At 41.8% G+C, this 16,836-nt stretch overlaps 1 protein-coding gene across 1 annotated transcript in view; it reads left to right on the forward strand.

The window, feature by feature from the left end:
- Nucleotides 1-13,328, forward strand: part of DCLRE1C (DNA cross-link repair 1C) — a 36,627-nt gene extending 23,299 nt beyond the window's left edge. Inside the window, exons 9-14 of the mRNA XM_030216562.1 lie at nt 1,008-1,109; nt 4,487-4,623; nt 5,050-5,104; nt 9,768-9,856; nt 10,295-10,395; nt 11,446-13,328. Coding sequence (XP_030072422.1) covers nt 1,008-1,109; nt 4,487-4,623; nt 5,050-5,104; nt 9,768-9,856; nt 10,295-10,395; nt 11,446-12,422 — 1,461 coding nt within the window. The 3' untranslated portion in view covers nt 12,423-13,328. The remainder of the gene's footprint in view (nt 1-1,007; nt 1,110-4,486; nt 4,624-5,049; nt 5,105-9,767; nt 9,857-10,294; nt 10,396-11,445) is intronic.
- The last annotated feature ends 3,508 nt before the right edge of the window (nt 13,329-16,836 follow it).

Here is a 16,836-nt window from a genome sequence, read left to right on the forward strand (position 1 = left end):
GTACCATGAAGGGGCGGGGCCAAACGTATTTTCGAACAAGATGGCCAGACATCTTTCGTTTCGATAATACGGTTGGAGCCGGCCAAATATCAGAGATGTCCGGCCTCGGTTTTCACCGATAATGGAGACCGAGGCTGGCCGTCTCAAACCCGGCCAAATCCAAGGCATTTGGTCATGGGAGGAGCCAGCATTTGTAGTGCACTGGTCCCCCTCACATGCCAGGACACCAACCGGGCACCCTAGGGGCACTTCTAAAATTAAAAAAAAATATTAAAATAGCTCCCTAGATGTGGGTACAGTGGGTTTTAGGGGGGGGGGGGGGGGTTTGGAGGGCTCCCATTTACCACCACAAGTGTAATAGGTAGGGGGGATGGGCCTGGGTCCACCTGCCTGAAATGCACTGCACCCACTAAAAACCGCTCCAGGGACCTGCATACTGCTGTCATGGAGCTGGGTATGACATTTCAGACTGGCATAGTGGCAGGCAAAAAAATGTTTTAAAGTTGTTGTTTTTTTGAGGGTGGGAGGGGGTTAGTGACCACTGGGGGAGTCAGGGGAGGTCATCCTCGATTCCCTCCGGTGGTCATCTGGTCAGTTTGGGCACTTTTTTGGGACTTGGACCTGAAAATAAAGGGACCAAGTAAAGTCGGCCAAATGCTCGTCAGGGCCAGCTTTCTTTTTTCCATTATCGGGCGAAGCAGGCCATCTCGTACCACGCCCCCGTCCTGCCTTTTGTACCCTGCCGACACGCCCCCTTGAAGTTTGGCCGGCTCCGCAATGGACTGCAGTTGAGGCCAGCCAAAATCGGCTTTCGATTATGCCGATTTCGCCGGCCTTGGGAGATGGCCGGCCATCTCCCGATTTGTGTCAGAAGATGGCCGGCCTTCTCTTTCGAAGATAAGCTGGTTAGTGTGCCTGAATGTTGCTCATCTTGAACTACTACTGAAAAAGGTACAAGGTAAATCCAAAATTCCTTTTCCTCTTTTACTGTTACAAACTCTCCATAGGTACATGTGAACAAACTGGACATGTTTAAGAACATGCCTGAGATCCTATGTCATGTAACCACAGATCACAACACTCAGATACACGCGTGTCGACATCCAAAGGTGGGTACCGTTAGCTTCCAAACTTATTTGGATCAGAATGCCTGTTACAGGATCCACCAGATTCTCATGTGTTAACAAAAAAAAAAAAATTGAAGTGTAACAGATAACTGTGAAAATAATTCAGCAAAAGCCTTTCTAATAAAAGGTAGGCAGTGTATTGGAGGGATGCTTTTTCAGTTCTGAAACCGTTACATTCACCAAGGGCATAGGGTGGACAGTTAATAAATAAATAACCTTTGCTACACACACATGGGAATAATGATACACAATTGCCATTTTGGAAAGGGTGTTAACATATCCTGTGGCTCACCTGTGTTTGCTTTGGTGCCCCAGGGCACAGTTTGGGAACCGCTGTTCTAGTCTAATATGAAAGAGTGATGGAATCATCAAAAGGAGGAGCGGAAAGGAGTGTACGGGACAAGCAAATTATAGAGAGAGAGGTGGGATTTGGGAATAAAAAGTTTTCTGGGCAACGGTGAGTATTTTCGAAGGAATACGGTAGGATAGCAGAAGCCAGTGTTCAGCACGCAGCAAAGGAGTGGCCCTAACAGATCGTTTAGCACAGCGAAGAAGTTTGACGGATGTATTTGTATCGGGGTCTCAGTCTTTCCCACACTTGACATCTACAACTAATTCAGAGGGTTGCGGTAATCTAAATGAGAAAGGACTAGAGAGTGTAGCAGCAGTCGGAGTGCCTTTAAGATCTAAGAGACTACGTACTACAAGTCTCTGATCGTGAAGAAATGTTTATGTAATATAAATCAGATTGTTAATATAACATAGTAGATGACGGCTGATAAAGTTAAATTTGAGGTTTCTATCCAAAATGACTCCTAGGACACAGGTGGAATCCTTCAAAATAATGGGGTACCCAGAATGGAGAAATCACGGGGAAGGTGGGGGGGAATCAGATTTTGTTGGTTAAGCTTCAGTCTGTTTATCCATGAACCATCTAGCAATAGTATTCAGTTTTGAAGAGAGTCTGGGGATGAAATCAAGAGAGTAAAAATCAGTAAGGATAAGAAGTTGTGAATCACCTGCATAGATTAAAAAAAGAAAACAAGGATTGAAGTAGGAAGTCAATAATGCAAGGAAAATAAGTGCAGGGCCTAGAACTGAGCCGTGTGAGACACCACAAGGTAAAATACAGTAGGCAGAGAGTGAATTTCACCAGTGAAACTTAACGAACCTTTGCTGTAAAAGGTTCAAACCATTTTAGTACAGTACCTGAAATGTGAAATTTAGTTTATGTAGTACAATATTGTGGTGAACAAGGTTAAAAGCAGATGAGATATCTTAAGGTAAGTAAAAGAACGTTGTGGCCTTTGTCTAAGTTTATCCTAACACAATCCACCAGGGCAGGTAAGGAGCATTTCATACAATACTGTGAGCAGAAGCTGATCTGCCTTGGGGGAAGGGCGTTGGTTGCCACTCAGCTTCCATCTTAACCTGAAAAAGCTATTCCACAACCTTTGAGATTGGCCAGTAATTGGAAGCAAGAGCTGGATCAGATTTAGGATCTTTTAGGAAAGGGTGGATAATGGCAAGGTTACAGTATGGTGGGAAAGTACCTAACTGCATGCTAGAAAGTGCAAATAGGGGAGAAGGGAGTAAATGAATTTTCTGAGCAAATGAGTAGAGAGGTGTGGTAGTCCTGTTAGTCCACTCTTAAAGGTTATCAATAGAAATCAAACAAAATAAAACATGGAAAAGAAAATAAGATGATACCTTTTTTTATTGGACATAACTTAATACATTTCTTGATTAGCTTTCGAAGGTTGCCCTTCTTCGTCAGATCGGAAATAAGCAAATGTGCTAGCTGACAGTGTATATAAGTGAAAACATTCAAGCATTACTATGACAGTAAAATAGATACCATTGGAGATTCTACATGGAATGTTGCTACTATTGGAGATTCTACATGGAATGTTGCTAGTGTCCAACATTCCATGTAGAAGGCTGCGCAGGCTTCTGTTTCTGTGAGTCTGACGTCCTGCACGTACGTGCAGGACGTCAGACTCACAGAAGCAGAAGCCTGCGCGGCCACATTGGTGATCTGCAAGGGCCGACTTCTACATGGAATGTTGCTAGTGGAAAAGCAACATTCCATGTAGAATCTATAGAAATCAAACAAAATAAAACATGGAAAAGAAAATAAGATGATACCTTTTTTATTGGACATAACTTAATACATTTCTTGATTAGCTTTCGAAGGTTGCCCTTCTTCGTCAGATCGGAAATAAGCAAATGTGCTAGCTGACAGTGTATATAAGTGAAAACATTCAAGCATTACTATGACAGTAAAATAGATACTATTGGAGATTCTACATGGAATGTTGCTACTATTGGAGATTCTACATGGAATGTTGCTACTATTGGACATTCTACATGGAATGTTGCTATTCCACTAGCAACATTCCTGCGCAGGCTTCTGTTTCTGTGAGTCTGACGTCCTGCACGTACGTGCAGGACGTCAGACTCACAGAAGCAGAAGCCTGCGCGGCCACGTTGGTGATCTACAAGGGTCGATGTCTACATGGAATGTTGCTAGTGGAATAGCAACATTCCATGTAGAATCTATAGAAATCAAACAAAATAAAACATGGAAAAGAAAATAAGATGATACCTTTTTTTATTGGACATAACTTAATACATTTCTTGATTAGCTTTCGAAGGTTGCCCTTCTTCCTCAGATCGGAAATAAGCAAATGTGGTAGATGACAGTATATATAAGTAAAACATCCAAGCAAATGAGTAAGCAGAGGGCCATCAGGGGAAGTAGAGGCTTTGAGTTGAAAGAGCTTTTGTAAAATCGAGAGTCACATGAGTAGTGACATTGCTGAAAGATAAGGTCATGCAGCAGAATTCTGAATAGGCTGAAGGGGAGAGAGATGGTTCAGTGGAAGACCTGGGAGGGGCAGGTTGCAGTAGTCTAAGTAGGAGATGATAAGGGTTTTGGTAGGAATGTATTTCAATGACATAAACAAGTGACAGGTTTTAGCAACGTGGACATGTCCAGAAAAAGAGGAAGAGTCAAAGATGAGCCCAAGGTTACAACTGATGAGACAGGGAGGATGAGAAGTGTTATCTTGAGACACAGAAAATGGGGGGAGAGGAGAGGTGGGTCTAGGGGGAAAGATACTAAAAGCATGACCATGCTCAGTTTCAGATGGTGGTAAAACATCCAGGCTGAGACTTGGGCCTGGATTTCAGGTTAGGTTAGGTTTATTTTATTGTTGATATACCCGCAGATGAACTTTCTGGTATAGTGAGGTAGATCTGGGAGTCATCAGTGTAAAAGATGGTCCTGAAAACCACTTGAGGGAATCGGAGCATTTGACGGATTTCTGTGTAAGCTTTTCCATTATTTCCTCTAGGATGAGGACTTCATGAGAGGGAACAGATTGCCCTGTGGCATGACCTCAAAAAATGGAACCCCACTTCGTATCATCAGTATCAAACCGTCCACCATGTGGTTTGGGGAAAGGTCCAAGAAAACAAACGTAATAGTGAGGTAATCATTGAGAAGTTATTTAGAAAATGATGATAACTGGAGTGTGGTGTTGAATCCTTGCTAAAAAGAATCAAAAGGTTACAAAGCTGTTACACAGGATGAAAACAGAATTTGGCCCCTGTAATTTTGAGACCTCTAAGCTCTGTCTGGCTGAAGATAACACTGAAATATGAACCAGGCATCTCTCTCCCCCCCCCCCCCCCCCCCAAGTATTGAGGCAGCTACAGTTAGAAACTGGGGTTTGAGGTTTACTTTTGAGACCAGCAGGGTAACATCATTCTGTTTAAGAGTGGATTTCCATTAAGTAACTTGACCAAAGGTTCAGCATTAAATGTTAAATTGGATTCTGGTATAGTGACTGCATGAATATACTAATTGCTGGTTCCTCTCTCCCCTCCCCACGCTTTGTTTTTGTTTAAACTTCAGGACAGGAGAGAGTTCATACAGAGCCTGTTTCTCATTTCATTCCTCGTATAGTGAGGTGAGTACAATACCAGTTATATCCCACTGTGGTTTGAACAGGCAGCTAAAAGGAGCGCTACAAAAACCCAGGGGAATGGTACTGTATAGGGGGTGAAGTATGTCTCTGCACGCAAGAAAAGCGGGACTTGGGGATGATAATATCTGATGATCTTAAGGTGGCCAAACAAGTAGAAAAGTCCGTGGCAAAAGCCAGAAGAATGCTTGAGTGCACAGGGAGAGGACCAGCCAGCAGGAAAAAGGTGATGCCTCTGTATAATTCTCTAGTGGGACCTCGTATAGAGTACTGTATACAATTCTGGAGACCCGCACCTTCAAAAAGATATAAACAGGATGGAATCGGTCCAGAGGGCAGCAACTAAAACGGTCAGTGGTCTTCATGGGGACAGATGTATACTTTGGAAGAAAGAGGGGAGATATGATAGACATTTAAATATCTCTGTGGCATAAATACACAGGAGGGGAGTCTTTCAATTGAAAGGAAGCTGTAGAATGAGAGGGCACAAGATGAAGGTGAAAGAGGACAGGTTCAGGAGTAACTTAAGGAGCTACTTCACAGAAAGGGTGGTGAATTTGTGGAACGGCATTCCTGTGGAGGTGATGGAAATGACTATCTGAATTCAAGAAAGTAGGGGACAAACACATAGGATCTCTAAGGGAGAGTAAGGGATAGTAGATGGTTTGGATGGGCCACATGGTCTTGATCCACTGTCCTTTTCTTGTTTCTTCACCGTGACCATATATAATCAATGATTTTCACTTTATTTTCTATATGAAATGCTTTGTACTAACCCAACACATTCCTGAGACACATAGTTGAAATCAAACTGATTTAAGGAGTTCTTTTGAGGTGGCGAGAGCAGAGAGATTGAAGTTGCAGTATCCCCAAATGGTAGATTTTCAAATATAGGAGCATTAAATGATGAACATTTCCGTCTTTACCCAGCGAGCACAACTTCATATATAAATTGCAATGCTCAACCCAGCACCATTTCTCCCTTCTCCCCTTCCCTTTTTGTAATCGTCCAACTGCTTAATCCTTTTTCTACCACTGCGCTCCATAACTGTCCCAAGTAACATTTATTAATTTGTAAACCATTTATAACCTGCAAAACTAGTCATGGCCATTCTATGTGGTGAGCAACACACATTCATAGTTATTAACATAAAAGATAAACAGCATGAAAGGACAAAACAAAGACAACAGCAAAAAAGAAAAACAATCCACCTCAAAGTGTAATCTAGAGCAGGTATTTTCATTCAGGTACTTAGTGTCAGGGTGTATCCTTTCCATTTATCCTAGATGAAGAAAAGAAAAGCCTTGGGTGAGGTAGGGTTATTACAAATGTGAACCAGCTGAGATGTCCGATTCGCGTCGTAGCCGAGAGTAAAGAACCTTCCATTGAGAGAATCTGTCTGGTCCAGTATTGCAGTAGTGGTCCTTTTTAAAAAAACTGAAAATAGTACAGATGGAAGGTGGAATACCCATGTAGAGCAGAACACTGTCTACTGCACCTTCGGCCCCCAAAAATCCAGGTACACTGGCATAAGCTAGCTGTTCAATGTTTTGTGGCGGCCAAGATCGTGCTAGCAAGGGCCTGGAAACAGATAGAAACGCCAGCAATACAGCTGGTAATTAACAAAGTGGACCTCATCTATCAGATGTCAAAGCTAACGGCCTTGTGAAAAGGAAAGGTTAAGATGTTTCAGAAAGTGTGGCAAACCTATGAACATGAAAGGGAAGCGTTATTAATACTACCACCAAAGTGCTAGTGGGAAGGGGGGGGGGGGGGGAGGGCATAGGGGGAGATTCAACAAGTATGCTATCGAAATATTGTTAAGTTGCTGAGTTTGAAATATGTATAATGTTATAGAAATGTTTAGTGATGGATAAAACGAAAATCTCAATAAAAATATGTTGAAAAAAACAAAATAGTACAGGTGAATTTGTGATCACTGTAAGGTAGCACAGCGCTGGAGCCTATTGCTGGGGAAAAATATTTTAAAGTAAGTAGTGGTGCAAAATTTATTGTGCGTATTAGCTGATGGAATGTATATAATTAGGAACTGTAAATCAATTTGTTCCACTGAACTGTCCGTAGTTTGATGTCTGCCCTGTGGCAACGCAAATAAATCAAATTGGAGTGAAGCAATAGCAAACAGCGAAGATCAATAAATACAGATTGTTTGTTTGTTTTCTGTTACAATAGCCAGTGAGGTAAGAAAAGACCATAATGGAGGAAAAAGTCAGCATTTGCTTAATTCAACCAGCTCTTATGTAGCTATGTCAGCTTAAACCAGCTTAAAGCAAAGCAACACATCACAGGAGAAGAAACTCCACTGTGTTACAATAATTTAACAAGTACTGTAGTCCATTCAAACCAACAGTGACTCTGCAAAGCTGCTCTATCAGAACATTCAGTCCAAACTATAAACAAGTAAAGGTACCTGCACTTCTCTGTCTCAGAGCTGCTCCCACTCAACTCTTCACATTCCAGCTCAAAGTTCTCCCTGTTTCGCTTCATGCTGTGTCAGGGGGATTGGCACATAATCAGGCAGCTCAGCACTACCGTAATGTTCCTAAAAGCAGGCTGAAGCATTCAAGCTCTGCCATAGTATTTCTAAAAGAAGGATGCCCATTTCTATCGCTGTGTTTAGACCCCGGGGTATCAAGAAGCAAGAGAGGAAATGCCTGGCTTTAACAGATATTAAAAACTTCTAAGTACAAAGGAAGGATGAAAAGAAATGTTTTTTTTTCTTTTATTACATCAATCTTCTGGCATTCTTTTTTAAATAGTACAATCAACTGGAATCTTGAGAATATGACCTTATCTAGTGCATGACTGAAGTACCGTGTCTTATTTAGAGACCATGCCTCTAGCGATGGGCAGCGATAAGTCTTACGAGAGGACAGTTCAGATACCTGGAAGATAGAAAGGTCTGGAATAAGGGATCATGTTGAGGTTTTAAGGAGGTAGACCTGGAACAATATTGTGAAATTTTTTTTTTCCATGGATAGGATGGTTCGTGCATGGAATGTCCACCAAGAGTGGGTGATGAAGGCAGATGAAGACCGTATGGCCTATCCAGTCTGCCCATCCATGCCATCTACTCTCTCTTCTTCTCCCTTAGAGATCTTACATACATGTCCAGTCTTTCTTGAATTCAGATACTGTTTTCGTCTCCTCCACCAGGAGGCCGTTCCACAAATTCATCACCCTTTCTGTGAAGTAGTAGTTCCTGTTTAACCCCAAGTTTACCTTTCCCCAAATTTGAATGCGGTTTCCACCAGATGCTCAAAATTTTCTTCCCCTGAGGTCCTCTCATAGCACCTCCAGGATTAGGTGCAACTGAGCTCTAGTTAACTTTCCTTTAGAAGCACAGCTACACAATGTCACCAAACACCACAAACTGCACTTAGTCTGCCGTTTCAACTTTTTTCGTTAATCAGTCACTATTTTGTAGTTGACAGGTACTGAATAATATATCAGTTTCTTTCTTTCTTCCTTCCTTCCTAACAGGAAGAATCTTGCAAAATGTTCTCTGTAAGGTTACTTTCTCTAGTAAATAATTTCAAATTAGCCGTGTTAGTCCACTCTTAAAGGTTATCAGTAGAAATCAAACAAAATCAAACATGGAAAAGAAAATAAGATGATACCTTTTTTATTGGACATAATACATTTCTTGATTAGCTTTCGAAAGTTGCCCTTCTTCGTCAGACCACATTTGCTTATTTCCAATCTGACGAAGAAGGGCAACCTTCGAAAGCTAATCAAGAAATGTATTAAGTTATGTCCAATAAAAAAGGTATCATCTTATTTTCTTTTCCATGTTTTATTTTGTTAGATTAAAACAAATGTGACCCTACCTTTCTAGTTTTTATTAATAGAGATTCTTGTCCTTTTTAGTGACAAGCTGTACTCTAAACCATGAAGGCCTGGGATAACTACAGAAAGTCCTTTAGAGAGCCGAATAATTCTTTAGCAGCTGGGTCCGTCTGGCAGGCTCTGATAGAGTAAAATTAGAAGCTGGGTCTGCCTGCAGCCACTCGTATAGGCAGATGTGCCGGGAAGTTTATACACTCTGTGTTCATCAGATTGGTGACAGTGGGGAGCTATACTGACAGGTCACAATGACCTAGAAAACCGAGATGTTTGAGTAGGTGACTGTGCCGGGGTTGTTGGTTGTTTATAGATTGTTATGGGACTTTGTGGTTGGAAATGAGATGGGAGGACTGCGTGGTATGGACTTAGAAGGGGGGGGGGGATCTTGTCTGCTCAGTTACCCAGAAGATTATAACGAAGAAAAAACTGTTTTTATAAGAAGTGATTATCCTACAGGCCATCACATGCTATGACTGACAGCTGGAATGTAACATAAAAGTGCAGACAAGGTAACTGGCTAGATCAGCTGCCTTTGGATTTTTTTTCTCAGACAATGGCTTAATTCAAATTATTTCTGGCACCATCAGTGTATATAATCTGTAATTACCAGGTATCCAGTCAAACTCAAAGAAACCAATTCTTCAATAAAGATTTCAAATTCACTTTCATAGCTTTTTTTCTGACATCATCTACTATGTTATGAGTTTGTTGGTCTTTGTGTAAACATTTATGTGATCTAGTGGGCCTTCTTATTTCTAAAATGTGGTTTCTTTTGTTCAGATCAAGGATTTCTTAAGCTATATCCATCCTGTCAATGTGTATCCCAATGTAATACCTGTGGGTAAAAGAGTGGAGGACGTCTTAGAAGTGTAAGTAATGCACTGTGGAGTTTGGGGTGTTTTGTTTTGGGGGGAGTGCTGCCCGATTCCTTTCACCTTAGATGGCTTGCTCAGGAGGTTCTGGGACTCCCACAAGCCCAGGGTGCAGCCTCAGATGGGCTTGGGACTCTAAGACGGCTTCCTGTGAAGTACGCCTTCGGGTAGCTCTGGCACCCAGCCAGCCTCAACGTTTACATCCTGTTTCCTAGTCCTTAGAATCCACCATAGTTAAGTGGCATTTTGGAGTATTGGATCTCCGTGTGGGTTCAGGCTGGATGCCTCGCGTCACGACCCTGACCGTCAAGTGGTTTTGAAATCTTCTTGTAAGAAATTCTGTGGGACTACAGTAGGCGTCAAAAGTAATTTTCATGGTTGTGCAACTTTTAGAATCTGTAATTCTAAATCTGAAATGCTGTCATACTTTTTCAGATTAAAGCCTTTATGCAAATCGTATTCTGAGAGCCTACAGCCTGAGTATAAACCACTTGGAACACTGAAGAGACCCAGAAGAAAGTCCTTCACCGATGCAGGTAAGAAACGGCACATCTGCAGCACTGGCTCAGTCCTCAGTTCTTTGGTTTTCTTGCAGCTGGTGCTTTGTTGCTCAAGACTTTATTCTAATAAACAGTTATTAGACATCAGAAAAACATACTTTAAATTAAAAAAGCATTTTGCCTACACCTGGTTTCAGAACAGAGAGCCAGGCTTTGGAAGAGAAGGGGGATGTTACCTTATATGCATTAGACTGGCAGTTTTAAATGTATAACTGCATCCAAGGGAAGACGGTGTTAACTAATGGATAGCTGATTTACTATTTATCCCCTGCCCTACTGTGGATTCAGAGATTCAATTAAACAAGAATTTATAAGGCAGCCAGTCAAGTTACTGCCACTGTTGGGAATGTATCCATGCTTGCCCGAGCCGTGCTTTAAGATGTAGGTTCTAGTGGGCAATCAGGAGCCAGGTCTAAAGAATATTACACTAGCGCTGTTGTCCTCAGCCACAGGCCAGTCGCTAACTTATAACAACAGTCGGTGGAGCAGTCTCCTTTAATTTCAGTTTTTCGATACACCCCTTGCTCATACAAACCAGGAAATGCTTCCTCAGATGCTACTACTAATAATCATTTCTATAGCGCTACTAGACGTATGCAGTGCTGTACACATTATATACGGGCACTTTCTCTGTTCCTAGAGGGCTCACAATCTAAGTGTTTTGTACCTGGGGCAATGGAGGGTTAAGTGACTTCCCCAAGGTCGCGCGGAGCTGCAGTGGGAATCGTACCCAGGTTGTTAGGATCAAAGACAGCTGCACTAACCATTAGGCTACTCCTCCACTCCGCCATTAGGCTACTGAGTCCCGTGAGAGCTTGCCCTGCCTCCAGTCCTGTACAATTCATGCTAAGGTTTGACACCCTGTGAGGAAGGGATGTTGCTAGGATTCCCAGTCTTTTCTAGCCTTGTGAACTACTTTGCTGAGATCTTTCAAATAATGGTAGAACAAATATTTTACTAGACTAAAATTTATCATCCAGCATTCCTTATCCAGGCTGTTAGAATTTGTTACTTCTTTCTTCACAGATGCAAACCACATTGAAGATCTCTTTGACGATTCCCACTTCATCACATTAAAGCACAAAATTCCAAGTCAGCAGTCCGTGAACCCAGTAGTACCACCCACTCATCTGTTATCTGGCAGCTGTCAGAAAGACGATGGTCAAGGAAGAGGATGCTATAACGAAAGCATGCCAGTCTCTTTGAGGGTAGATTATATAGACTGCGAGGAATCCAATGAGGAGGAGGAGGATGATGATGTAGAGGAGGATGAATCGCATGGGCAAATTACAGAAGAGCTGCCACAGATTCTAATGTGCCAGTCGGAAACAGTAGCAGGAAATCTAAATCCCGGACTGACTCCCCGAGAGAGAAGCAACAAACAGGTGGAGGCTGGTGATGCAGGTATTCCACAATGGGAAGCCTTTTTCAGGAGTGATGATGTCTCTGAAACAGAAGCAGGAGGGTCTCAGTCTCCAAACCTGTTCAGCGATTCTGATGGGGATTCAACCCACATTTCCTCGCTGAATTCTTCTCAGTCCACCCACATATCTGAGCACGGAAGCCAGTCGTGGGATAGCCAGGTGGATACGGTGCTGCTGTCTTCTCAGGAAAGAAAAGCTGCTGAACTCAGCTTCTTAACCAAAGGTGGCAGCACAGCAGGTCTCCTTCGTGATGACAGCCACAAGGACTCCCCAAACTGGAAGGTTTTGGAACAGAATGAGCCTCTTCCAGCAACCGCAGAGACTGATGTGAAGATGGACCAGCTAAATGTGGCTAACCCATACGAAGCCCCTAAAGGAAATGATGGGAGCCCCAGCTCAACTGAAGAGAAACTGGTGGCTTTAAGTGCTGTAGGAAAAGCTGACTCTCAGGGCTCTTCTGACTTTGAGATCCCATCCACTCCTGATGCAGAGCTGCCTAAGCCAGCCAAGCTCCAGTGTCTGTATGAGAAGCTGTCCACAGGTGAAACTTTACTCGTTCGGAAAAGCCAGTTACCTTAAGGAGCAGGAAAACCAAGACTCTGCTACCTAAGCTTTGAGCCCTCCAAGGTCTCTTCAGATCGCCAGGAAAATGAGATTGTGGGTACCGTAGCCTACATACTACATTCTTTTTCAATGTTGGTTCACTACCTCTAAAGCCTTTTCACCAGAACTCTTCTTAATGCACTAAATATCTATTACCTCTCAACAAACAGGTTCTTTTTGTTAAATAAAATACAAATCTAGCTTTCAGCTCAGTAAATTGTGGGATAGAAAAACAGTATAAAATGTGGTCTTCTTCCACGCTGGTCGCCGGAAGCTTTTTCATCACAAATGGTTTGTGGTGGACTTACAAGTACTGTAGTATGTGAACGACATTTTCAGTATATTTTTCTTAAGTGTATATTGCTCTTAATTTTATTTATAATTTTATGCTGCTGTAAGATGTTGCTGTTATCATTTCACTTTAATTCTGGAACCAGACCATTGTGTGTGGCTTAGGAATAAACATTTTTCAGATATCACACATCAGCTGGGAACAAGCTAGAGGCAAATAGCCTTGAATATTTGGGTTTTTTGTGTGTGGAATAGCTTGTCTTTTTCTTTTGTTAATCTTTTAAGCTGGAGTAAAGCTGTGATAGCTGGAAGGCAATATTTTTGTACACTTTTCCTCAACACTGCTGCTTATTGAATCATGTTTAATGAACAAAGTAGAGATGATGGATTAAAGCAGAGAGCTGCTTACCTCAGTCAAAAGTCTGTTGTGTCCTGCCCACCCTCCTAGCTACCCCCTCCCATGCACTTTTTTGTTTGTTTCCCTCAGGCTATAGTCTCTTTAGCTGCTTGGTTTCTTTTCTATTGAATTACTGTAGTTCCTTTCCTCCTCTTTGTTATATTTTAACATTTGTAAACTGCCCAGATCTGCCAGTCAGTAATTTAAAAAATATAAAAAAGAGACAATGTAATTTTGTATATATGTATATTTAAGAATAACCCTGCTGGTAAATGATCATTTGTTTTAGTTATTTCATTGAAAAAGTATTTTTATGTTTTAACATTTTATTGACAAAAAAAAGCAGTTTGAGGTGTTCATTCTGCTGTCTAATCTCTAAATATGTTTTTATTAATCTGAGGAGGGTATTTTTTTTTAAATATTAAATGTATTACTGTTTGACTCTGTCATAAATATGGTTTCTTTGATCCTCTGAACTGTGCTTCCATTGCTTTGGGGGGGGGGGGGGGGGGGGGGGGGAGGGTTTTGTGTGTGTTCAAATATTTTTATTAATGTTTTCAATCATTTATAACAAATACAGAACCTGAGAAATTTTGCAGAGTTGTGATAGTAATAAACTAAAAGGAATCTATTTTGTTGTTCCAAGATGGTAAACAATAATGGCAATCTGTTTAAATGATTTGCTCTAACTTGGTAAATTTAAAGAGAGCATGGCCCTGGATTCTGTGGTCTTTTTTTCCATCCACCTTTTTATGAGTATTAGATTTTGCTCACACCTTTTTCAGGGGTAGCTCAAGGTGAGTTACATTCAGGTACAGTGGGTCCATGTCACTGGGTATTTCCAATGTTCCTGGGGGGCTCAGAGTCTAATTTTGTACCTAAGGCAATGGAGGGTTAATTGACTTGCCCAAGATCACAAGGAGCAGCAGGGGGATTTGAACCAGCCACGTCTGGATATCAAGACTGGTGCTCTAACCACTAGGCCACTCCTCCACTAATAAGTGTACTGTAGACCTTGATTGTGGTCTTGGATCAGTTAGTGATGCTGTTTGGCAAATCTGTAGAAACTATTTGAGTGAATTTCATATTTAGAAGTAATGTAGATTAATTCAATAGAGTTGTCTTTCTACCGTTATAGAATGAGTTCAATCCCTGATAAAAAGAAAGCTAACAGCGCTGCCTTCTGCTGCATTTAGATGTTGAGTTAAATGATAGCTACTCAGTTTTAATAATTTTGCATATCTGCAGCAAAACCTCTGTCTAGAAGAAGTTAGGTCTGCTAGTGTTTTTAGTGTGTTCTAAAAACGCTAGTGCACCTATAGCCTGGCTTAGTAAACGGGGCCCATCGAAACATGAGGCAGCTAAAGATCATATAGCTATCCTGTCTGCCCATCCATGCCATCTACTCCCTGTCACTCCCATCTACTTTTTTGAATTCTTGGGTTACTTCTAAGTCTACCCCGTTTCACCTTAATCCAATGCTTCCTCATTCCAGAACTGCTTTTCTATTGAAGGAGATTTGTCTCCTGTGCGCTTATGCCACGTAGGTATTTAAACAGCTGTTTAGATGATTGTACAGGGATAACATTCTATAGCGAAGGTAAAGCCGGAGGTCTGGCAGCTGCCAGTACCAACGCAAGGGGTTCTGGTGCCCTGAGCCAACTTTTGCTTTGGCACCCTCGTCTTGGGGCTCTGCCTCCATCAGCTCCCTTCTCCCTGCTGGCCCATCGCAGCTGCTTAAAACAGCTCTGTTCTCGGCTCCCAGTGGCACTGCTGCAGATTTATACACGAGAACAGGTACTTCCCTCGTCTCTTATGAACAAGGACTACATGTTCTCATATTTAAGACTAATTGTTCCAGTGGCAGTGCAGGCAGCGCTGTTGGAAGCTGCCTTCTCATACTGGGTAGAAATTGGCTGAATTACTAGAACACAACCAGTTTTGTCCATCTAAATTGGAGAAACAAAGCAAACTCAAGAAAAAAAATCTAAAAAATTCAATTTATTTTATCAAACTTGTCTGAAAAAGGAAAAACATATAGGCTAGCACTGGTGATATTACAGAAGGTGCAGATTTCCAGCATTCACAGAAAAAGGCACTCCTGCCTGTGCTAACAGCGTTCACCTGACTGCACCTCCCCGTACAAACATAATACAACAGTTTTCACAGAAATTCATTCTGCTTCTTTGTAAAACTAGTTTTACAAACGTTTCTACTATGCATATGACACTCAAGACCCAGATAAAATTAGCCCTTTAGGATAATGTGCAAGAAAATAGAGAATAAGTTTGTTTAAAGCCACATGAACGGATTAGGAGCTCTGAAAGCCAGGAGACCGCTTTGTCGTTGCATCCTAAATGACAGCAGGGAACCTGGCAGCTCAGTTAACATAGATCCACTGAAATAATTATGCTACAAAGTTTTCTCAGAGGATTTGAGAAGCTGTTACTGGGAGAAATGTGAGCGCTTAAATACTGCCAAATGCTGGACCTTGGCTCTTATACGGTCTGCCAAAAATTGGTTGGGAGTCCCCGCCTCTCTCAAAGCAACATTAGTTGTGCTTCGGATGGTTTTTATTGAATATACAGGGGCTACTCACACTGTCTCATGTAACGCCATCAATCATATCATGGTATTCTGATTTAAGCAGAGCTTAGCATGACTGAGCTCTTACCAATCTGAGCTTTCCAGTTAAGGACTGGGAACTGAGGACTGAAATTTAGAGCATGGGGTTAAATTTAATATGAGTAGTCAGGCCTGCTTCTAACCTGTAAAGGATTAAAAATGTATTTATTTAAAACTTTATGCTGTACATAACAGCAAAGCAAAAGAGAACAACATGGTATGGTATCAGAGAGGTAGGAAACACACAGCAGTATGGCAAGTATTACTCAAATCTGCACAGTTCTACTCTCCACTGCATACTCCAGTGAATATAAATAATATGCAGAGATCCTACACAATGTTTTAAGGGGAGGGGAAGAATCTTAATCCATCTTTAACATATATAGTGCCATGGCTTCTGTATTCTCCCTACTCAGCACAGCTGACAGATTCCAGAGGAGAGATTCTGGTTATTTCCTGCACATGCTTTGTGATAAAGCGAAGATACATACCTGTAGCTGGTATTCTCCGAGGACAGCAGACTGATTGTTCTCACATGTGGGTTGACGTCCGCGTTGGTCCGAGAACCTGCCATTTTGCAAGCAAAATATTTAAAAAAATCTTGCCAGAGTCTCGCGATCGTGCCTGTTAAAAGGAAAAGAAGGGAACAACCCGGCCGCGTCAAAAAACAAAGGAAACTTTAAAAGGGGCAAAAAAGCAAAGAAAACTACCAGATTTATTTTTTAACTAAATCATAGTAGCAAAAAAGAAAGAAATAATCAAAAAGACAACGCAGAAAACTCCCGAGCCTGTGAGGAGCGGGGAAAAACTCGAGCGCACCTCATCGCTGAGAAAAAAATGGGCGGGAAGCCAATCCGCGCGGTGCACGCGCACCAGAAGACTCTGGCAATATTTTTTAATATTTTGCTTGCAAAATGGCCAGTTCCTGGGCCAACACGGACATCGACCCACATGTGAGAACAGAACAAGCAGAATTAACACATCCCTTGTCATTTAAAACCAAAATGCACACCCACTCCACCCCACCCCACCCCACTCCACCCCACCCCACCCATAATTTTAAAACAAAATCTTTTT

Source organism: Microcaecilia unicolor, chromosome 10 (genome assembly GCF_901765095.1).
Source record: "Microcaecilia unicolor chromosome 10, aMicUni1.1, whole genome shotgun sequence".
Classification (NCBI taxonomy): Eukaryota; Metazoa; Chordata; class Amphibia; order Gymnophiona; family Siphonopidae; genus Microcaecilia; species Microcaecilia unicolor.